This window comes from Pseudomyrmex gracilis, unplaced genomic scaffold, assembly GCF_002006095.1.
Source record: "Pseudomyrmex gracilis isolate BER0280 unplaced genomic scaffold, ASM200609v1 scaffold_71, whole genome shotgun sequence".
Classification (NCBI taxonomy): Eukaryota; Metazoa; Arthropoda; class Insecta; order Hymenoptera; family Formicidae; genus Pseudomyrmex; species Pseudomyrmex gracilis.
The window spans coordinates 670,117-693,428 of NW_018020655.1; the positions used below are offsets into that span (position 1 = coordinate 670,117).

A 23,312-nucleotide genomic window follows, 5' to 3' on the forward strand; every position below is an offset into this window, starting at 1 on the left:
CTGCACCGAGTGATAAGCGTAACTGATGAACGCGGCGAGGGAACTTGGAACGACTGCGGCGACGACGACGACGACGACGACGACGGCGACGGCGACGACGGACGACGACGACGAGGGAAACGCTCCGTTTTGTATCGCAGTCTTTTGTGGCGCGCGATGATATATATTTTTTCTTTCTTTTTTCGAAGAGATGCTTGTTGAAAATTTAGTCGCGTGTAGGCACTTGTGTGAAACGACCGACGACGATGCGGGATTAAAATTAAATAGACGACACACAAATTCCGTGAATTATTTTACTAGCGGCGGGTGCGGTAGCGGCGGCGGCGACGACGACGACGATGATGATGACGATGACGATGACGATGACGATGACGACGAACAACGGCGACGACGACGGCGACGACGACGACGGTGGCGGTGTACTGATGATGAGGACGACGAGACAACGGTGAGTGGTGTTTAAGGCCCGGGCGCAGTGTTTTGATATCGTGTAGTGCCTACATAGCCGTGATGCATAAATTGGACTGTCTGGCTGAAAGAGCGGTGCAATGGTGCAAGCCCCACAAAACCGAAACCAGTTTGCTTACGCTCGCCGCTGCGAAGTCGCGCTCCAGTCCAATCCGATTCAACCGTTTACCACTCTACGCGGTGTACGCGAGCCCCGCCTTAATCAGGATCGTTGCGAGCCACTCCGGTCACCCCGGGGTACACCCTTGTTTCGGACTGTTTTCCGCTTCCACAAAGCTCCACTTTATATAATTCTTCAAATATCCTTTTTTGTTTTTTTTTTTTTTTTTTTTTATCAATCTCTTTGCAGCGCATTGCTCGGCTGCACAGAGAAACTACGAGTGTATGCGTGTATTGTATTATAAAATTTCATTGCGCGCGTTTCTTCAGATACTTTAACACTTTTCAGATCCCGTGTCGCACGGTGTGAGAAAACGCCGGATTTTGGTATCGCAACCAATCGATCGAATAATATTTCTTGGATGTGATTGGAACCTTCTCCGGATGACCTCTCGATGAGTCTTAGAAGCTATTATTACAAAAAGCCTGCGACAATTTTTTTTGGTTCGCGTGAAGATGCGGAACATGCTGCGAATTGTCAATCAGCAAAATTTTATAATTCTCCAATCTTCTCGACTGAGAGAGTGCGTTGACGTTCTGGGCCATATATCTACTTCGGATCTACAACGTGGTTTGAAACACACCTAAGCCAGAGAGGCCAAACAGAGAGGAGCAATCCGTAAATATTTTAAAATATATTATTAGAATTATTCATCGCGCGATGTAACAAAATAACGAAACACATTTCCGGATTGATCTCGTATTTTTTTCGCGGCTAGAGAAACTTAAAAAACAACTGTACCTAAAACTTACGAGTTTGAAAAACTATATTCGGTGTGCACGCGAGCACAATGAAACTCATTTGATCCTTTGTGGTAGGTCCGTGTGCGAAGAAACGACTTTCGCGTTTTGGAGGAAACCTCGTACGTTTTTTTTTTTTTTTTTTTTTGAAGTCCGCAAATATTGAGTAAGCGCGCGAGGTAAAAGGAAGCTCGCATCTCGTCTCAAAAGAGTAAAGGACCTTCGACACAAAAGTGCAACGAATTGGCGGAGTCAAGAGGAGAACTATATATCGCGCGCGGTCTTCCTCCTTCTCTCTGATCGCGCGATTTTTGCGCGAGCGCGCGCATCCCAAGCTCCATGTGTTGGCGCGTGTACACGCATACGTGTACACGAACGCATGCCTGTGACCTCGGCGCGTCTCAGCGCATCACAGACAGAGAGAAAGAAAGAAAGAAAGAGAACGAGGGAGAGAGAGAGAGAAAAAAAGAAGATGATACGATAATGTATTATTTATTAAATGTGCGTTCTGGGAAGATCCTAAAGCGCAAAATGAAACGGAGAACAAAAATCAAAGTGACAAAACCAACGAACAAAAAAAAAAAAGACCGAAAATGATAAAATGATAAAGAGGGAGGGACGATCTCGCGACGCGTTCTTAAATGATGATACGGCCCTGCGGTGCTAACCGTAAAGCCCGTCTGGTTGGGAGCACACGCACCCGCGTCTCCCGTCGCGGCGCGGCGTAGCGCGGTTTCGTCGAGGCGCGTAAGCGAGAGCGAGACCGCGTCAACCGGCTGGTTCGCTCTCTCGCTTGCTCGCTCGCTCTCGTCGCTCTGCAGAAACCTGTTCAGCCTGGAACTTGTACTTTCTTGGCGATTATTTTTATCTGTTGAGAATCGCGCGCACGTACGTAGGCAGGCGAGCGAGCGAACGAACGAACGAGTAAGCGAACAGGCTGGCTGGCTGGCTGGCTGGCTGGCAAGCAGGCAGGCAAGCAGGCCGGCCGTGCGCGCCGCGGCACTGCCGGAAGCGGGCCGTCCTGGAAACTATCAACGGCCGGACACGCCGCGCCGGCTGGCCGGCTACGAGCGCACTTCAGGCCGCACTTTCGCCGCAAAAATTCAATTCTCCCAAAGAGTACACCGCGCATCGCAACGCCCTGTTTCTCGCGTTCGCCCTATTCCTCGTTTCTCGTTTCCCTTCTGGAGCATTCTCTCTTTTCCCGCGTTCTCTCTCTCTCTCTCTCTCTCTCTCTCTCTCTCTCTCCCTCTCCCTCTCCCTCCCTCTCCCTCTTCCCTCCCCCTTTTAATCCTCTCTTTCTCTCGTCTCGTCGTCTTTATTCCTCCACTTTCCCCATTTCCTTCTCCCTCGTTTTATCTTTATCTCCCTCCCTCCCTCCTTTTCCCTCCGCGCGTCTCTCGATTCCTCCTCGCGCGCCGTTTCTCTCGACGACGCACCAATTGGCCGTCTGCGTCGTGCAGACAATGCACTTTTTTGCATAGCTACGGCGCGCGGCCATTGTCGTGGGAGGTTGAAATTTCAGCGAATTCCTCACTCCGTTTCTCGCCGCGGAAACTTCTGTGTTACTGGAAAAAAAAAAAAAAAAAAAAAAACTACGGGGGTTTTATTTAAATTTGTCATTTCCCGTACAAATCTCTCACGGGCAATGGTGAAAAAAAAAAAAAAAAACGCGAAGGCGAAATAATCGAATTGTACACGACAAGTACAACTCGTAGATTTTTGTAGTTTTTTTTTTCAATAGATTTACGTTACGGTTTCTAAAATAATTGCGCTGTTAATTCCCACACACGTCGTTGTTGCAACGACAATGTTTCTTGTTGCTACAAGCCGGTTAGATTGGCAGCAAATTCACGCGAACAAAGCCAAATGAGCCGCACATTTCGCCAGCAGAGAGTCTCGCTGATGTTTGAAACTATCCGAGCAGATCCGTCGAACGAGGATCTTTTTATCTTTTTTTTTTTATTTTCGCCACTGATCTATGCGAGTCTTTATTGCTGCCAATCTAACGTCCAGAATCGGTGGACATTTTGTCGACAGACTCGCAACAGAGTCTTTCTGTTGCGCTTCCGCCGACGACGGTCTCAGACCGTTGAACCCTTTTTTTTTTCACAACGAAGTAAGTCGCAAAAATTTGTTATTTTTATTTTTTTTTTTTCAGACATTGCCATCCAGGAGGAGTGTCTGCCCCGAACATGTGCGAAGCATCGAGGCGATGATCCAGTAGCTGAAAAGAGAAGATACTTTTCTCGACGACAATACTTAATGACCGCGTCGCGCAGGTTTAGTTTGTTTCCCACGTTAATATCGACGATCCACACACCACGAGTGTGTAGACAGTGAGGAAGATTTTTCTCAGGAGCCCCTCCTCTTTCCACACCGTCCTTCTCTCTCTCTTTATTCTTCGACTCGCCTTGTCATCTTCCCTCTCGCGCTCGCGCGACCACTACACACATGCATAAACAGCCGTGGCATTAACATGAGGCCGCAAGTAGAGACCCCCAGCGAGTCGGCGCTGTTTCCTCCACGCTTCTTCTTCGCACAAACTTGTTTCGTCGCGCTGAGAGAAATTCTCCCTTTTCCGCAGATAAATAGGGGTGAACCTGTATTGCAAGACAATAATACCACCGCCCGGTTCGAGAACGGCCGTGTGTAGCGTGTATAGAAGAGTCTGAACGAAAGCAGGGAGAGAAGAGAGCGCGCGCGCACACACACACACACACACGGGAGAGAAGGAAGAACCCCTCTTCCTTGGAAGAGAGGAGAAGACCCCTTGGGGGGTCGTTGGACCAGGGCGCTATATGTGGATTATCATAATAAAAGCCGCCTAAATGTTATCTCGTATTAAGTCATACTTTTGTTTTCCTCTTATGGCTCTGGGAACTTTGCCCGCCTAGCAAGGGAAGTGCATTTTTTTTTTATTTCAACGCTACATACATGCACTCGAAGAGAAAGAGAGAGAGAGAGAGGAACTACAGCCGGACGACGCATCAGTTAACCCTCTCAGAAAAAGGGTGGGATGAGTCGAATTACACGAGACGAAAAATTGCCAGATGGAAATTGTAATAAGAATCCGCGGGAGAGAGAGATCGGACGACGACACGGATTTGTGATCGTCTCGAATCGGGAGTTCCGCGCGGGAACTCGTTTTAGAGGTTAGCTCGGGAGCGCGGGAATTTCGAAGAAACCTGCTCCCGAAAGAATATCGACGAGAGAGACCCGACGAAAGGTGACGAAACGTTTGGCCGGGATGAGCGAAACGATCATTCTTGTTGAAAATGTTTTATTAAGTCTGAGCGAATTTTAATCGAAGACAATCTAGCGGATTAGAACCGATGAAGCAACATGGGGAACAACTCGAGCGAATTTGCCAATCACAGGTGAGCGATGTGGAGAACACACCTGGAACGTTTTCTTCAAAGCTTGTCTGTGATTGGTCAATTCGCTTATTGCTTGAATTTTTGTCGCTTGTTTCCCAAGCCTTTACGTTCATCGAAACTCAACGTTAACACCGCGACGTAACTTAGTCAGCGGTGACGTCATAACTCAAGACTCTAGACAACGCGCACAACTGGGCGTGTTTACCTCGGATGCGCGCGTGGTCAGCGCAATCTCGCTCCCAATAAAAACAAATAAGGTCTAAGGTAAGATGATTCGAAGATCTAATCACTATTTTTGATTCACATTCGACACGCGTCCACCACCACCACAAGATATCCGATATACACACTTTTCGATTTAATTAATAAAATACTTTCCTCACGCACGCACAGGCTTCCGTTAGCGGTGGTGTCACGTTCGAACGTCTATGAATTGGTTCTAACGACGATATCCCAATTAGTATCGGCACTTGTAGAAAAATGGGTACGGATTGTCACGCGACGACGCCGATTGTCGTCGCCTGCTTGCTGCTGGGCGTTGCCGTGGTCGGCCAGTACGAGTGGCAGACTCGCGATGCCTTCGACGACATTCGCATGCGAATGGACAAAGTGAACGCGGATAATTGTCAGATACAACGTCTCGATAGTCTCTTCTTGCCCGAGGATACGGTGTCGCATTTGCCCAGGATCGAAGATATCCACGTCAACCCGATACTTCCGAATCGTACAGCTCTGCTGCATCTTCACAACATGGCCCTCAACAGGGGCTTCTTTTGGAGCTACATCTTACAGTCGCGATTTATTCGTCCGGCTATCAACGACACCTACGATCCTGGCATGATGTACTACTATCTGTCTACGGTGGCCGATGTCTCCGCAAATCCCTACATCAATGCCTCCGCCATCTACTTTGCGCCCAATATGTCCTACTCGCCGTCCTACAGAGGTTTCTTCAACAAGACCTTCCCTAGATTTGCCCCACGCACTTTCAGAGCGGACGACTTCAACGATCCTATACACTTGGAAAGGATATCAACCATGAACACGTTTATTGCGAAAGACTTGGGAGCGTTTCCCGCTGCCACGCTCAGTTCCGATTACACCACTGACTTGTATCGCATAAACAAATGGTACGTTCGCATAAAAAAAAACGTGACTTCTTTCCCGGTAAAAATTATATCTCACATATAAAAGTAACGAATCATGTGTTTGGCAGGTACAAGGCGTGGTTGCCGGACAAGGTGAACAAAAGACATGACACTAAAACAACTTACAACGTCGAAATTCGATACGCCAATAACACAAACGAAACGTTTTCCTTCCACGGCCCACCTGGTAACGAGAAAAAAAAAAAAAAAACTAAAAGCTAAAAGCTTGATATTCGCGGACGTTGTTGTATTCGATCGTAATTAATTTTTTTAGGCGACGAAGAGCTTTCGGGACCCGTGAGATGGATTCAACCCTACTTCGATTGTGGCCGATCGAACAAGTGGCTTGTGGCCGCTATAGCGCCGATAGTGGACATCTATCCGCGACACACGGGTTTCAGGCACATCGAATACCCAACGTGAGTCTCTGCAAAAGTCTGTCTGATAGAGAAACTTGCTTGCATTTACACGTTCGCGCAAATTTATATACCGTGATTGTATGTTAGATACACCGCCATCTCGGTAATGGAAATGGATTTCGAGAGAATAGACATAAATCAATGTCCACTGGGCAAAGGGAACCCCGGTCCTAACAGATTCGCCAATACCACGAGATGTAAACCCGACACAACTATAGTACGCATTTAAATTGTTGCGACACAACAAATCGATCGAGTTTGTTAATTGATGATTTTTGAACCTGGACGTTTCTTTTATCTACAGTGCGAGCCGTTGCACGGTTGGGGATTCAGAAGAGGCGGCTATCAGTGCACGTGTAAACCGCGTCACAGACTGCCAACTGTCGTGAGACGACCCTATCTCGGAGAAATAGTGGAAAGAGCCACTCAAGAACAGTATTACAACGGTTTTGATTGCCTGAAGATCGGCTGTACGTATTTTGCCCTTTTTTTGTTTTCTTTTGTTCACTTTTGTGACGTCAACAAAGCAATCTAAAACTTAACTTCCGCAGGGATTCAAAAGGACCCGGTGCTGTGGGAAAGAGCACCGCCGCACATCAGAGAGAGATATCTCGAAGAGTATTATCATTACAGAAATTATTCGACCGGTCCGGCCGCGTTTCGCGATCCGAAAATGAACATCGACCAGGTTTTCAAATTTATGCAAAGTGTGACGGAAACAACATGCAAGAAGTACGTAACTATTTGCACTTCTTACGATCGGAGAATAAAATTTTAAATTTCAAACGTTTATCTTGATATCACACTCTTTGTCTTTCTACTAGATTTGCTCCGGAAGATTTGAAATTACGTGGCGACGTTAGTTACGGGGCGGAAGAGTTTTTCGAAAACGAGGCAAAGATGGCGACTAGATTGGCGAACTTTATCAGCGCGTTCTTGCAAGTGTCAGATCCGTTGGAAGTTTATTCCGGCAAAAGAATAGCCGACAAACCGCTCACGGAAGATCAAATGATTGGGGAAACATTGGCTCTGGTGGTCGGGGGTGGGTCGAAGATATTTTCCGCCGGCACATTTTGGGAACGTAACAAATTCACCAACAGAACGTTCTTCGCTCCGTACGCTTACAAGACCGATCGATATACGCGTAATTTGAAGATCGAGGACTTGGCCAGACTCAATAAAACAGGTAACAAAAAGTTCTCACACACTTTGCGTAACCCCCCAAAAAAATTGGAAGTATTTTTGTCTCGCACATGATTAATAAACTTATTTCATAGTAAATTATACAACTTATATCAAACTATTCCGGCAAAAGACACAATATTTTTTTGTTATAATAATTTAGAAGCTTTGTTTTTACCGGTCAACTTGTTTTATGCAAATTGTTAATTAATTAACGTGATTTCCAGAGGAACTGTACACGAACAACGTTTACTTCCAAACGTTAAAACAACGTTGGGCGACAAATTTTGACGAATTGGAGAAATACTACATAAAAATACGCGAGAGATTCAACGAGACCGGGGAGCATTTGAAAAAATATGAACATTATCCAACGTATTACAGGTAAATACAAATTTATTAATTGTCATTGTGCAAAACTCGTGTGTCGAAGCTGACGACTGTATTTCATCGATGTGCACCGATGTGAGCGATAAAATACAGTCGAGCATTAAGGTATAAAAGGATTACGTTCCCGAAGAGAGACCGAGGGGGGGTAGGAAGGGGGGGAGGGAGAGGGGAATCTCTCTCTCTCTCTGATCTCTAAAGTACGATTTATTCTAATGTGTGGGAACGCGGCGCCGTCTGCGTAGGGCAGCGAAGCTAGATCACGGATACTGGACAACTCCGTACTTCGATTGTAACGGCAAGGTGAAGAAGTGGTTAATTACCTATGCATCCCCGTTTTTCGGCTGGGATAGCTTGAAGGAGAAACTGGAATTCAAGTGAGTATCTAGGTGTTGGTGCACGATTACACGCGAGAGACGCGTCTTCCCTTTCATCCTCATATTTCTCTCTCTCTTTTTTGCGTGTGTATGTGAGAGAGTTATTGAGCGAGTGAGTGAACGAGCGAGAGAGAGAGAGATGCACTTTACAGACACATGGAACTAGTTTTGTTATAATAAAAAAAAAAAGCTGAAGAAGAAACAAAGATTACATTTATAATATTAAGACGTTCTTGCACAGAGGTGTTGTGGTTGTTACCATGGACTTGGCTGAACTTCGTATAAACCAATGTGATGACAAATTTTACAAACCGAACGCGTTCATGGGTACGCACAAGTGCGACAAAAAGACGTCATATGTAAGTCGACATTAATTTCTTTCTCTCCTTCTCGTAAAGTATTAAGAAAAAAAACAAGATACTTCGATAATTTACGTGTTACAATAAAAAACATATTTTAAAAACTAATAAATTTGTCTTGCAAATAAGTTTTTCTCACAAATGTATGTTTGTGCCAAGAACGAGTTCTAAACAATGTATATGTTTCCATAGTGTGAACCCATTCTTGGAAAAAGATTTGAGATGGGTGGATACAAATGTATGTGCAAGCAGGGATTCGAATATCCATTTGAAAGTCCATTCACTTATTTCGACGGACAAATAGTTGAAGCAGAATTTTTGAATCTTGTCAATGACAACGCGACGAGGTACTCACATTTTCTTTTACAAATCAATTATTATTTAAAATTTCTGAAATTAATTGTTAGTATAAATATCACATAAGATTTGACGAATATATCGTATTTAACTTATACAAATGTTTTACTTTATGATTTTCTAGGTACGATATGTACAAGTGTAGATTAGCTGGTGCTTCGTCAAATGAAGCTACTTGGATACTACTGTTATCAGCGCTAATAGCATTTTTTCTAATGCAAAGAAGATGAATACAAAATGGTTGTAGTACAAAGCGTCCAGTTACTGAATTTTTTTGTACTTTGTGACGATATATCCGTCCATTAAATATAAGATAAATTATTTTTAGTGCAAATAGAGAGACGTGTGTGCAAGTCAGGAGGGATGTTAATCTCAGATTTTATACATACATATACAATTTTTATACATGTTTCAACAAGCAATATTTAACCTACAAAAATAGAGCTTATCAAGTTAAGTTTCTTATATAAATAATTTTAAAAATATTTCTCAATAAATCGAGTGAGCGTCTTATCTTGTACGTAGAGTGTTTACTGCCAATATTATACTTCTGATCTGATTGCTACGGCTTATATTACGATAATGAATTTAAACACATATACGACTAAGATCTGATACACGTATTTGTTAAACGATATATAATTTTCTTTTTTATATTGAAATATTTTGTATCTTTTACATGTGAAATAAAGATGTTATATATATTATATATACAACGCAGAATTGTGCCATGCCAAAGTGCTTTTGTATAATTTTAGTGATTTTTTACCGAAATAAATTTGATGAAAAAGAGCAAGGGTAATTTGTTATATATATTTACATTTATTGAATTATCTACATCTCTGTCTCTCTCTCTCTCTCTTTCCCTCCTTTTCTGTTATTTAACGTAAAGATTATTTTGCAATATTGTGTTTTGTGCAAATGTTTATACAACATGTATAAACATTTGTTGATATATAATTGCTATTTTTAATATTTATTTCTGTACATGTTCTTCTGATTTAATTAGATAATGATATTTGATGAATCTACAACCTTGTGTTATTTGTGCACCTTCATTGACAAAGTGACAGGCGAATAGAAGCATGTTGCGCGGCTGTACCTTGATTGCAAATCTCATGAACATTGCTGAGTATAAGCATAAAGCTGAAAAAGATTAGCAAATAATCCTGAAAAATAGGTATTCAATGAGCAGTTGAAGAAGATAAAATATTAACTAATAACACTACAGCGTCTAAAAATGTGACACAAGACAACTGTGTTTCTTTCTGAAGAAACATCTCCTGAAAAACTCGCGAACATGAGATTCAATTTGGGAAAAACTAGGGGGTAACTAACCAAAGGTCATTTTTCCGCTGATGTATTTGGGGTCTCTCTGAATGTCGGCAAGAGCAGCGATCGGTATCGCCCAATTGGCAACGGGTCCCCAAAAGTGCGTGCTGAAAAAAGAACATTACATTGTTACAAGAACGTGGCAACGATATTTGATGGGACCACAAAGTGTGCTTGTGCGTGTGTGTGTGTGTGTGAGATACTCTTTTATACAGATGACGACATAACCACTACTCGCCTCATGAAATAATCGCGAGTCTCCTTGCTCTTCAAGACCTTCATTACACGATTCATCTTGGAACGATTGAACGTGCCCACTTCAAACAAGATAAAAAAACCACACTGACCGAGAGCGACTATCGTCAACAGCGATCAACAGATCTATCTAGATTCAACCAAAGGGGTTTGACTCGATCAACAAGGCACCGAGTGTGGCATGTGTGTGAAGGAAAAAACGGGCTCTTGGCGCCGATTACGCATAAAGTTGCATAATAATCGCGCATGTACAAAGTAGAGTTATTGAGGAACGTTGTAAAGAACATAATTGCGGCTCCGTACAATAACTTTTTTACACGCTTTTAGAACATTTGTATACACATATATATATATATGTAACTGTATGTACACACGCATTCATCTCAACACATCCGCGTGCGCATTTCAAACGATCGACTTTTAAAAAGTGAGGCAATATATGTGTGCGCATGCAATGAAATGTTTTAAACGTTATCTCGCTCCATCGTATGTGTTTACAATAAAATTATTAATTTTTACAATAAAATACCGACTCATCGACCTCGATTTAGAGCTTTGAACGAGATGTTTTAAACATTTGTTTCCTTATTAATTTAAAAAATTTGATTCAAAAACAAGATCGCGAATATTGCGAATATTCTCGCGCGCGACTTTTGAAAAATTTACATAAGAATTTTGCATTTAAATTACACGGGAAGTCGACGCGCACAATATTGAAAATATTGTTTGAAAAAATTGCGGAATATGCAAAAGAGAAAAAGAGACGAGTTTGTAACGTAATATGCATACTCTGTGTTTGCTGAGATAAATTTGTTTTTCTTGCATTACGCAATAAATAGAGTGTGTGATCTTTTTCTAAAACAAAAAACTCTATGCGAGTACGTTTACAAAAAAGTTGCGCGCAACTTTGTTTTCAATATATTGTCCTCGTACATGTATTGTCATTTATTATTGTGTCATCGAAGATGCGTTCGGATAGCTCGCTTTTGTTTTTTAAAAATGTTAGTCTATCTTTGATCCACATTTGACGAGCAATAGACGGATAAAATGACGCTCTTGATACAAGAGGAAACTATCCCAAACACACAGCTGAAGAAAAATAGATGTTATATAAATGTATTATATTTATGTAAGTAGATGTTACATAAATATAATACATTTATATAACATCTATTTCTTCAGCTGTGTTTGGGATAGTTTCCTCTTGTATCAAGAGCGTCATTTTATCTGTCTATTTGCTCATCAAATGTGGATAACATCTACTTATTGTATATATACATATTTATCTTGTATAAATAAATATATATATATATAATACGTAAGGTAAATATCTCAACGGCCGGATTTTTGATTAAAGTAGTAAATCAAAATATATGTAAATATTAAATATAACAACTCTCAAGTGTAAGTGCACTTTCTCGAATATTGATTTTCTAACTTTGCACGTACAAAATTTATTTTTTTAAATAATTATTTCTCTCGCAAATGTCCGGGGTCCAGGTGCTCGCCCGGTCATTGAGATTTTTTACCTTGCGTACGTAGAATAAATCACATGCGAAAGAGAGGTACCAAAAAAGTTCATAATTTATTAATACCACACTGGTCAGGTATATATATAGGTGTCTATACAAATATTTTTTGCATAGACGGTAATAATATTGTGTGTGTACATACATATTCATACATACATACATGCATGCATACATACGTACGTACATATATATGTATACATACGTTTGGCGTGTATTTACGTATACGCGCGCGTGCGCACAAACACACACACACAACACAACATATATAAAGCTACTGCTAATATCTTACAAAATTCTACACTTTTTACAATAAAATCAAAGAGAGATTACTACGTTGTGTTTTTTTTTTTTCTGTCAGTTACTTATACCATTATTAAATCCGCAGGGTTTACATATGTATATATATGTGTATATATATATATATATATATGTATGTGTACTTGGCGCGTCAGGACGCTGCTCGCGTCTTTCTCTCTCGATGCCAAATGCATTGACAGAATCTTGTCAAGACTTATCAGATACGAAACGCGCATACACACACGTATGCGTTTCATATATCTCCATATCATATACTCGGTATAGTTACAAAATAAAGAGAAGCCACATACATCTTACTCCGTGCACAACGTGTAATAAGTATCAAATAGCTTTACAATTATTATAATAATATTATTATAATAAGTCTCGGATATACTTTAACAAAAAAAAATATCTCCTTTCTCTCTCTTTTGTCTACAATTCTATAAATTTTATCATAAATAATTTTGTTTCGAGTCACTTGCTATATGTGCGAGAGAGAGAGAGAGAGAGAGAGAGAGAGAGAAAGAGAGAGAGAGAAAGAGAGAGACATCATCTAATATATATTATTTTTTATATATTTGCAGCAAGACTAGTTGAAACACACACACACACACACACACTTTGCGTACGCTCCACACACAAGATATTTAATTACTTACAGTGCAAAAAAAAAAAAAAAAACGGTACCGATTGTTATCACTGACGCTAGTACTTATATAGAAATATATACACAAAAGTATAGCGTGCATACACAACAGCCAGGTGATTACAAGTTTCTTTTTTTTGTTTTTTCGTTTTACTCTTTTTGCGTATATATATATATATATATATAATTTTTTTTTTTTAAATATATAACTTAAAAATTCTGCGATCGCGTTAAACATTTTCCTTTGCATTTATGGACCGCACACAGTGTAATATTAAAGCTAAAGTGATAAACATAAATTATAACGCGTGTTTATCTTGAAATATGTACAAATTCAAATGGTAAATTAAAACAGTTAATTTTGTTTGCGCACATACACATATTTTCTTTCTCTCTCTTTCTCCCTCCCCCCTCTCTCTCTCTCTCTCTCTCTCTCTCTATCTTCAAACAGAAACGTAATAGTTCGTCAAATAGTGTGCAACTTTTAAAGATAATTTAGTTTAAATAGAATATATACACACACACACGCAATTTTGCAATTTTATACCCCAGTATGACTTCAAAGACACGAATTAACAACAAGGCACTCAATAATTTATTGTAAGAATTCCGATATGCAAGTTTGTCACAGTCACAACATTCGCGATATATAATAGTCTTATAATTTACAGTGTCCGGGCAATCTTAAATATTATAACATCTGCGCGCGACGCGCATTCCCGTAATGTAAAATTTAATCTCGTCGTTGAAAGGCACAACTTTGAAAAATGACAGGCGCCTCCTCTCTCCCCCCCCCCTTCAGACAAAAAATGCACTCTTAGTTCAGACATCTTGTAACAAGATTTTTACAATAAATACGCAGACACAAAGACGATCGTTATTGTCGCAATATCGTCGCCGACACTTTCCTCGTCTCTCGTTAGCGCCATTTCTTGCTAACTGTGAAAAAAACATTACGAGCAATGGCAAGTTCACTCAAAGATAGATGCGCTAGAAAAACTATTGTAAACGTTGTATATTAAACTGTGTGTAAATTGTGTTACCGTCCGTCTTTTCTCGTCAAAGACCGATATCACTTTTCTCGGCTAGAAGAAAATCTCATCGTGCGACACAAAAATCTCTCTTTTTCCGCCATTCGACTCACACAAGTGTTATATATTGCTAAAGTTTTTTTTTTTTTTTTTTTTTATGTAAATCTCACAAATGTATACCGTAACGCGATAAAACGGAGCTATAAAAGACGATAGTTTTTTTTTCCTTTTCTATGTATACAACGGGGGACTACATAAAATTCGCAATACACACACCTCTTAAGATTAGAAACAATTATATATTAGAATATATATAAATATATACATATATATATAATATATATATATATGTATATATATATATATATGTACATGTATAAGGGGGGTGATATTCGAAGCTGCGTTACAACATTACGAAATGAACACATTACATCCATTCGAAAATCTATATATAAAATAGATGATTGATATTTTGTTCTTTTTTTTTTTTTTTTTAATGTATCGATTCGTTTTATATATATATATATATATATATATAGTTGTATATATTTCTATATATAATATAATAGTAATTTTTTTCTTTAAATTTTTGATATACAATTAGAAGACGATACGTTATTGATATATTACATATGTAGATATTACATATGTGTTAAATAAAATTGACACGTTTATTTAAAAGCCGTATTATTCTAATCATGTGTAACAATATCACAGTACTTGTTTGAAACATTATTAGGAGCTCGATATATTTTTTTTCCAATGCCAATACGAACGAATAAAAAAAAAATTTTTCAGGCAAAATGGTCTTTCTTCTTTTTTTTTTTTTTTTCAATAAATACGTCGTATTATACATGTCGCTTGTAGCCAACGATTATTTCACTTCTTTCACTTATCGTCGCGTCGAAATACGTTATATTCGTTGATTTGTAGGGTATATGTACACACAACGCACACTCGCACACTAAAATCGCATATCGTTAAAAAAAAGAAAAGAAAAAAAAAAGAAAGAAAAACAGGGAGACAAGAAAAAGGCAATTGCGCGAATCGAGAGACACGACTCCCGTTCGTTTCAACGATTCGTGAAAAATAAATAAAAGAGAGAAGACCGAGAGCGTTTTTTTTTATCCCAATATCAAAGAGGCGTGTCTCGCTTCTAGTTCGTTTAAAGATCACGAGAGATCCTCAGAAGAGAAAAGAGAAAAGATACGCGATAGGTAACTGCAACAAATCCTGCAAGTGCAATTGTTCATTGACATTATCTTCGATAAAAGGGGCAAAATATATACGCATCTTCGCCCCACCAATATCGAAGATCGTCGTCGAATAATTAAAAATTGTATTTACATAATTTATTGTATTTAGTTATCATCACATCTTTATCTCATTTTATCTTGTGTGCGACGCCTGAAACTTTTAGAACTGGAAGCGAACGTAATCTTCAATATGTTAGACGAAGAACACTCGGTTGAAACACCTACCGGAAACAAAGTGTGTCTTCGACACACGGACAAATTTTGTATCTTGATTATGTATAAATTGCACACAATCGTGTGTGAGAGAGAGAGATCAGCATCTGATCTCTCTCGCGTATAGAAATTATTTATATAACCCGATACCACGCGCGGGACTTTTTTTTTCCCGGGCTTCAAAGTCAAGGGAGATCAAGTGAAATCGTTTTCAATCAGCGTATAAATTAGCAAACCATCTCTGTTTGCGTTTGTTCTATACACAGTCCTGTTCTACGCAACCTTTGAGAATCCTGTAAGATTTAATGCGAATTTAGTTGGCGATGTCATTTCTCTCAACCTGTTTTTGTAAATTTAGATGCGATTTGATTTTTTCACACACAAAGAGATTTCTTTGCGAAACATATTTATGCTTATCACGTACGTAAGCTTTGTTAAAAAACACACCGCTACTAGTTTGGAGATTCTCTCTTTCTCTTTTTTTTTTCTTTTTTTTTTCGTGTAATTCCCGCGATAACAGTTTGAAAATATAATACATAGGTTTATATTTTTTTAATAAGATTAATTAAGCAGGTCTTCTAAGTAATGCAAAAGTAAAGGTTCACACTATGTTTAAACGATTAAATTTTTTCACGCGTTTTCTCTCTTTTAAATATTCATCTGTTATACTCTATTATATTATATATTCAAGCAAGAGAAAAAATTAGACGTTTCCGACGATTATATACTTTTTATACAGTAACTTAAGGCTCACTTTCGTCAACTTAATTAGCCTAATGTCATACGTAAACGGGACCTTGATTGTCGTTATCGTCCAAACTGATTCGACTAGGATACACCGGACCGCCGTTGTCGTCGAAAAACCGTCTGAACGTGAACTCGAAGAAACCGTGAAAGGGCTTCCCGTTGTCGAGCAGCTCGTCCGATTTGTTCGAGTCCGATGACTCGGAGTTTCGCAACTTGTCGGGATCCACGGGATCGAAGTTGCTCGTGTCGGTCGGATATTCGATGCGCGGTATGTGAGGCGCCATTTGACGCCGTAGTCCTTTCTCAAAGTCGATACTCGCGAAAAACGGATGGCTCTTAACCTCGCTCGCGTTTTTACCCAATCGACGATCCGCGCCTACGCATAGCTTCAGTATCAGATCCGTGCTTTCGGGCGACAGCTTCGCTTCCGGCGGTATGTGAAGAGTCGTCTCCCAGTTAATTACCTGAAACGAAAATTCAAACCACGCACACACACACACACATATTTAAAATTTATTTGCGAGAAGAAAAATGCTTTTGTGTTTAAAACTCGTTTAACTTTGAGAGATAAAATGTCTATATGTACTTTGTACTGAGTTTCAGCGGGCGTATTGGCAAGAAACGGTGGAGAACCGACCAGCATTTCGTACAAAATTACTCCCACGCTCCACCAATCGCACAACTGCGTGTATCCCGTGCGCTGTAAAACCTCCGGCGCTATGTAATTCGGGGTCCCGACCAGAGAATGCGCCAAACACCTCTGATGTTCCCTGTGTCGTCTGCGTTCCAACGGTTTCAACTGTATGCATTGACACTCGTTGTTCCAATCGTCAGCTGGATCCATTGAATCTTGTTTACCATGACCTGCAATCGCGCGGATTGTCACACATCATCATCACAGTCTGTTTCTTCTCTTCTAGCGCGAGATCTTACAATTCTAATGTAATGAGCAAAATGTAACGTTTCCTTCGGCCGCTAAAGAAAAAAGATAGAATATAAATAATTACCGTTTTGCTGGTAATATTTAGAATTGTGAGTCCAGCGAAATCCCGTACAAAGACCGAAATCGGTCAACTTAATGTGTCCGTCGCGATCTATCAGTATGTTGTCCGGTTTGATGTCTCTGTGAATAAAACCCATTTTGTGAACGCTCTCGACCGCGCATGTGAGCTCGGCTATGTAAAATCTGGCCAACGGTTCTTGGAAAATACCGAGTTTAATCAACAGCGACATCAAGTCACCGCCCGGTATGTAGTCCATTACAAAGTATAAATTGTCTTTGTCCTGAAACGAGTAATAGAGCTTGACGACCCATTCGTTGTCAGCCTCCGCCAATATGTCGCGCTCCGCCTTCACGTGCGCCACTTGATTGCGATTCAACACGTCGGCTTTGCGCAGAGTTTTCATCGCGTAAAACTGATTTGTGTCGAGCTTCCTCACGAGCGTGACTTCGCCGAACGCGCCCACGCCGATCGGCTTGATCTTCGTGAACATCGACTTGTCCATCTTCGCTCGCTTCAGTCTGATGTAATTTGATTCTTTTTGCGACAACATCTTTCTCATCATAAATTGCGCCTCCTCGCTCAGACCGATTTTAGCCATCTCGTTCTCCAACTGCAAGCGCCGGTAAATACGTTGCCTGTGCGACTTGATGACGTTCTCCACGTGTTGCTCCATGTAGAACTTGAACGCCTGAGGAGAATAGTTTTTCACCTTGCAGTCCCTGCGCTCCTCTTCCTTCTCGATACTCATTGTTTTGCGCTCGGGTATGGGAGACTGGTGCTTAATTTTGTAAGACGAGGGTGCACCACCACCCGCACCGCAACCACCAACACCGGGACCGATAATACCACCACCGGAACCACCACCGGGACCACCGCCGGGACCAGGACCGGCATCGGTGGCGGTTGTGCCGCCGCTACCACCACCGTTATCACTACTACCAGCACCGCCACTACCGCCGCCGTTATCGCCTTTAGTACCGCCACTAGCTTTGTTAACACTGCCGCCATTGCCGCCGCCGTTGCTTTCGGGCAAGGACGAGTGGTTGTTATTCCTCGCGGACATGGCGGTCGATACGACCTGTGGCAAAGGTAGCGCATCCATTGCTCCAATATGGCAATTATCGGCCGGCGAGTATTTCCTTTGGAGCGGTGGATGATGAGCAACGGGAGAGGTTCGAGTAGCGTTACCGCTCTCCATCGTGGAGGAGACTGTGTCTTCAGCGGGAGTGGTGTAAGGCGGTGGCAGTAACGAATGATGCATACCGCGCTGCGCTGCCAACGCCTGCATCGTGGTTGCGTAGCTCGGTGGTTCCGTCGTCGGTATGTTGGCAGGCGACGTGACGATGTTGCTCACAGGTGGATAAGTAGGTGGTTGTTTCTGTTGAATGGACGACGCGTAAGAAGGCGGCGGCGGAGGCGTGTTGCTGGTGGTGGTGGAAATTGACTGCGGTGCCGTGGGCGCGATCGCGGTCTGTAACACGGGTTTCTGCACTTGCGTGCTCTTGACCGACTGCATGATTATCGGCGGTTGCGTTTTGGCCTGCCGTGCACCCCATGCTTGTAACGGTGTCGGACGTGCCATCGACGTCTGCGTGCTGCTGGGCGGTATTGTGGATACGGTAATGGGACTGGGTGTACCGGCTGAAGTAGGGCCCGAGTAAATGCCCGACGACGGGCTCTTGCGATAATCTTGCTGTGACTGCGTGGGACTCTGGCGATTCTGTATGGAGGCGCTATAGGAAGGCGGTTGAATTGGTTGACCGGCGGATGAGGATGGAACTATGGGATACGGTGGTGGCGGTTCGACTTGGGTGCTCGTGTTGCCGCCGCTCGTTTGATAAATGCTGAGCGCCTGCATCTGCTGCGTCAGTTGCTGCTGCACCTGCGGCCCGTTTTGCACAATCATCGGCTGACGACTGCCCGAGTTATTGGCGTTCGCAACCGGACTGGTGCCGCGTTGCGGTGGATTTACCGACGACGCGGTCCCGGACGCGCCGGCCGTTGTCACGGCCGGTCTCGTCGGCACAACCGGCGCTGGTGACATTCGTTTGAGCATTTGCTGCATATTTGTCGGCACGTTAGGCTGATTGTAAGGCGCGTGCGGCGGCGGCGGCGGCGGTGTAGAACTACATCGTGGAGGCGGCGGTGGCGGTGGTTCGCGTTCCACAAAATTACTGGGCGAGTACTGACGACTCAGTTGCGGATGCGTGCCGAGTTCCGTAAGACGCGGACTGTCGGATCGCGAACTACCGGCCCCGCTGTCCAAAGCGGGACTGCCGCGTTGCAAATTCAATTCTCTCTCGAGACTCGGCTTTCTCATGAGTTTGGTATTGAGTTTGCTGAAACCGTTCAGAGATTCCCCTTGAGCCTGCTTCAAATACTCTACTGCCGCGTCCAACCGCCATCCTGCGAACTTGAGGGCGCGCAATCCTATTTCCTGTAAACACATATCATCCCACTCGCTTTTACTCCTCAATTGCAGTCTGGACAAAACTAAAATAAAACAGCACTTAGTTATTGCATTACGGACATGCAATCGGCATCGCAAATGCTTTAGCGCGTATATAAAGTCGACACTACTGTCTCGAACAATAAGAGACATTATTCAGCGCAAGGCATTTGCGGAATGTGGTATTGTTTTTTTCACCTCTGAATAGCCCATGGCTAACAGTTGTCCTAACGCTTGTCGCTGATCCTGCTTATCAGCAGTGGAACCGGAAGCACCGGATAGTCCGCTGAGACCGGAAGCGGAACTGATCCCGCTAGTAGTGGACACGGTAGAAATGGTGCTAGCAGCACTCGAGCCCACCTCACCGGCTCCGCCGATATTGGCAAACGGTAGCAACGAGTTGCGAATCTCAGCTAATGCCTTCTGATGGTATCCAGAACCACGTGTGCTTGATTTGCTGACCGCGGGCGGATTCATGGTAGCCCATGCTAGGCCCTCTGGGACCTAGCTTTAATCTGGCTGTGACACATACATATAAACTTTTACATACAGACAAGTACAAACATGTATCTACGCAATGATTGTGTTTGGCAAAACCGCAATTGTCGCTTTTGCAATTCTTTTTAGTCAATAAAACCGAACATTTGCGATAGATTTACAAGACTGATTCATGTTTACAAGATAACTCTAGGTTGCCAACATTTTTCATAAAACTGACCAATCATATTGCTCGCTTAGTCGAACCGGCTAATGCGATTAATCAAATTTTTCCTGTGTTCAGCTTTGCTCCAACTGGGAAAACAACTTCTCATTTATTTTCGCCATAAAACGCTCCAACTTTTCTTCTTCTAGACACGCTAAACCAAAAATATGTGCAAAAAGATGTACAGATACATGTATATAAATGTTTTCTACACGTATGTGTGTAGAAAAAAACAAAAAAATAAAAAAAACAACGCGCTATTAACTCTCAAGAGAACATTTGCATTACACAAATACGTTTTATCTTTTTGTGTTTTTCTAAGTCAAAAAATATCAACTCTAATTGAGAGAGATTACAGATTTGTCCAACGTGTCGAGGACCACAGAGTGTTGTATTGTCTCAGTAAACAACACTGGTGGTGCGCTATCTCGTGCGGTAATTTATCAGTAAACAAGCGTGTCAAAACGCGTCAGATAAAAAAAACAAAAAAAAATGTTACTAATCTGCTTGTGTATACAATTCATTTTCTCTAATTAGTTCAGATTAGAATCATGAGATTAGAAAAAAAAAAAAAAAAAAAGGTTCAAATCTGTGTCTACGCGTCGTCCCCGATAAGCGTGGAAGGAAATATGATAAACAATATGATAAACAGGCGCAACAATATCGTCAAAAGAATGCTTACAAAATAAAAGAACGTTGCTAATGGACGCTGCTCTTCAGCGTCATTGTAGCAGAGAGACAGTGCGGTGGTATGTACCTCCGGTGCTCGGGTGTGTGTGTGTGTGTGTGTGTGTGTGGTTCACATAATTTCTCGGAGACGTTACGCGAACCGAATGTTTCTCGTTTACACGCAACAAAAACGCGTTTCTATCACCGGACCGCGTTAGCCGACGCGGGACGGGGATACAAACAACGAGAAGGGTCCGGACCATGCGCGAACACCTTGGTGATGAGTACTACTACCTACTTGACAACTCACGGGGATAAGAGACCGATCACGCGCGTACGTTCATTTCGCGGAGACGTCGTCGAGGCGACGCGGCGACGGCGACGACGACGACGACGACGGTGGCGGCGGCGCACGTCGCGACCGGCATCTTCGTGGGAGCCCGAGCGAGCGAGAAATAAAATTCTTGCGCGTGTGTGAGAGCTAACCTATGTACGAGCTTTTATTTCTGGTGAACGGTCCCTGTTTACGTACGGGATGCGACAGGTTCGTCGTAAGCGCACGACGTTCGCAAACGCGGTGCTCACGGCACGACGACGGCGACGTGCGGCCAATCGCCGCGATTATCCGCGCAACGAGACTCATCCGACGGGACGACAATGTTGGTGACGGGTTCGCGACTAGCGACAGCAGCAGCGACCATTTCGAACATATTCCCGTCGTCGCTCGCTCACATCCGCGTCCCGCGCCAAGACATGTGACGGACCGACCAGGATCGCGCAACGATCGTAACGTGGTCGCGATGGTGTACGCGCGCCAGGAGTGCGATCTCGCTCTCGATCTCCTGGTGCTCGGTTACGTGCGGAAGAGCGATCAGGACCGATCTCGAGCGAACACAGCAGGCAAACACATACACATTGTAACATGCATTTTAGCATATTGCGCACACATATATACGCGCATTTACTTGTGTGTCAATCATGTACCATACGTTAACGCGCGTGCTCGTACGATCCCTACATGCGTGGGATTTCTACGCACGCGCAGACTCACGCGAGTCAACACGTGATTGTTCCCCCAAGATTGTCCCCGCTCGCAACAAAATTTTCATCATCGCGCTTACACGCAGGAATAACTTCAGGCCGCTGCGTTAAGCCGCGGACGCACGATCGAGCTGGTCGGCCAATCGGAGACTCGAGCCAGTCGGCCAATCACAGACCAGCGCTCTCTCGAGTGTAAACCGCGTTTAAGAAAAACGTCGGCCCGCGATTGGTCGCTCGCGTCTTGCCGCTTTCGGGTTTGTTCGTGTGCGTTCCCAGGGGTACGTTCAAAAATCCTACCTTAGTTACTAAAATGTTATATTTTACGTCACGTGTACTATAGTTTTTGGTTACCAAGGTAAGATTTTGGAACGTAACCCTGGCTGAAGTCTCTGACTATAGAAACGTATATTCACACACACGGTCTGAAAACTATAGCATGTGTACCAACATCCACCCAAAACTGCGCAAAATTCTAATAATAATAATAAAAATGTATTATTATATATAACATTAAATAATACATATTTTGCATATAATTTATTATATATTTATAATATTATACTTTATATTGTATTATATGTATTATACACATACTACAGAGTAATGTCACTGACCTCCGCCGCGCAACTTTAGCGGGGTCACTGACCTGGACCGCGCGGCCTTGGCGGGGTCACTGACCTCGGCCGCGCGGCCTTGGCGGGGTCACTGACCTGGGCCGCGCGGCCTTGGCGGGGCACTGACCTCGGCCGCGCGGCCTTGGTGGGGGGGGGGTCAATGACCTCGGTCGCGCGACTGCGGTGGAGTCACTGACCTCGGCCGCGCGACCGCGGCGGTGTTACTGACTTCGGTCACGTGATTACGGTATATATATATATATATACATATATGCGTATGTGTGTGTATTATATATAGATATAGAATATTACATTTAATATATAAATTATTCTCTTTTTTACCCTTTTCCTTGTCACGTGTTGTTTTTCCATTTCTCTCTCTCACTATTTTTTGAGTTTGATTTTCATGCGTTATTTCTGACATTTCTCATATGTGTATTGTATGGTTTATAAGACGTATATACTATCTGTCATCGCGGTGACAGGTTGTGTTTACTGACAACACGTTAAATAAAAATAACAACAGCGTGCGCGTAGCGCACG

The 23,312-nt window shown here is 42.6% G+C and overlaps 3 protein-coding genes across 7 annotated transcripts; 1 reads left to right on the top strand and 2 right to left on the bottom strand.

The window, feature by feature from the left end:
• Positions 1-69: 69 nt before the first annotated feature.
• LOC109854651 lies at positions 70-9,769 on the top strand. Of its 3 annotated transcripts, XM_020427963.1 has the most exons (16): positions 70-448; positions 917-1,246; positions 3,530-4,748; positions 4,849-5,012; positions 5,142-5,878; positions 5,965-6,083; positions 6,171-6,315; positions 6,403-6,532; positions 6,620-6,785; positions 6,867-7,047; positions 7,140-7,501; positions 7,725-7,881; positions 8,130-8,261; positions 8,503-8,620; positions 8,813-8,967; positions 9,102-9,769. In XM_020427963.1, the coding sequence occupies exons 5-16, from the start codon at positions 5,229-5,231 to the stop codon at positions 9,205-9,207; spliced, it is 2,421 nt and encodes an 806-aa protein (XP_020283552.1). In that variant the 5' UTR covers positions 70-448; positions 917-1,246; positions 3,530-4,748; positions 4,849-5,012; positions 5,142-5,228; the 3' UTR covers positions 9,208-9,769. The 3 variants fall into 3 exon arrangements, with proteins under 3 accessions (XP_020283552.1, XP_020283551.1, XP_020283554.1); XM_020427962.1 differs by having other exon boundaries at positions 3,530-5,012; XM_020427965.1 differs by lacking the exon at positions 917-1,246 and having other exon boundaries at positions 3,530-5,012.
• Positions 9,770-9,790: 21 nt separating this feature from the next.
• Positions 9,791-11,097, bottom strand: LOC109854654 (mitochondrial pyruvate carrier 1). Its single transcript, XM_020427981.1, has 3 exons — positions 10,548-11,097; positions 10,316-10,416; positions 9,791-10,123 (listed from the first exon to the last, which is right to left on the bottom strand). The coding sequence occupies exons 1-3, from the start codon at positions 10,601-10,603 to the stop codon at positions 9,954-9,956; spliced, it is 327 nt and encodes a 108-aa protein (XP_020283570.1). The 5' UTR covers positions 10,604-11,097; the 3' UTR covers positions 9,791-9,953.
• A 3,529-nt stretch (positions 11,098-14,626) lies between these two features.
• LOC109854665 (serine/threonine-protein kinase Warts) lies at positions 14,627-21,481 on the bottom strand. Of its 3 annotated transcripts, none has more exons than XM_020427994.1 (5): positions 21,203-21,481; positions 19,941-20,257; positions 17,297-19,730; positions 16,876-17,153; positions 14,627-16,753 (listed from the first exon to the last, which is right to left on the bottom strand). In XM_020427994.1, exons 2-5 carry the CDS (start codon positions 20,217-20,219, stop codon positions 16,322-16,324), a joined length of 3,423 nt encoding a protein of 1,140 aa, XP_020283583.1. In that variant the 5' UTR covers positions 20,220-20,257; positions 21,203-21,481; the 3' UTR covers positions 14,627-16,321. The 3 variants fall into 3 exon arrangements, with proteins under 3 accessions (XP_020283583.1, XP_020283582.1, XP_020283584.1); XM_020427993.1 differs by having other exon boundaries at positions 19,941-20,261; positions 21,128-21,481; XM_020427995.1 differs by lacking the exon at positions 21,203-21,481 and having other exon boundaries at positions 17,297-19,786; positions 19,941-20,033.
• Between the last annotated feature and the right edge of the window lie 1,831 nt (positions 21,482-23,312).

Coding starts and splice junctions, on each gene's coding strand:
- LOC109854651 (XM_020427962.1), top strand. CDS start 5,229: ATGGGTACGGATTGTCACGCGACGACGCCGATTGTCGTCGCCTGCTTG. Junction 6,084..6,170: donor TTCCTTCCACGGCCCACCTG/GTAACGAGAAAA, acceptor TAATTTTTTTAG/GCGACGAAGAGCTTTCGGGA. Junction 6,316..6,402: donor AGGCACATCGAATACCCAAC/GTGAGTCTCTGC, acceptor ATTGTATGTTAG/ATACACCGCCATCTCGGTAA.
- LOC109854654 (XM_020427981.1), bottom strand. CDS start 10,603: ATGAATCGTGTAATGAAGGTCTTGAAGAGCAAGGAGACTCGCGATTAT. Junction 10,417..10,547: donor ACTCGCGATTATTTCATGAG/GCGAGTAGTGGT, acceptor TTCTTTTTTCAG/CACGCACTTTTGGGGACCCG. Junction 10,124..10,315: donor CAGCGGAAAAATGACCTTTG/GTTAGTTACCCC, acceptor AATCTTTTTCAG/CTTTATGCTTATACTCAGCA.
- LOC109854665 (XM_020427994.1), bottom strand. CDS start 20,219: ATGAATCCGCCCGCGGTCAGCAAATCAAGCACACGTGGTTCTGGATAC. Junction 17,154..17,296: donor TAAATATTACCAGCAAAACG/GTAATTATTTAT, acceptor GCGCGATTGCAG/GTCATGGTAAACAAGATTCA. Junction 16,754..16,875: donor CCGCTGAAACTCAGTACAAA/GTACATATAGAC, acceptor TTTTCGTTTCAG/GTAATTAACTGGGAGACGAC.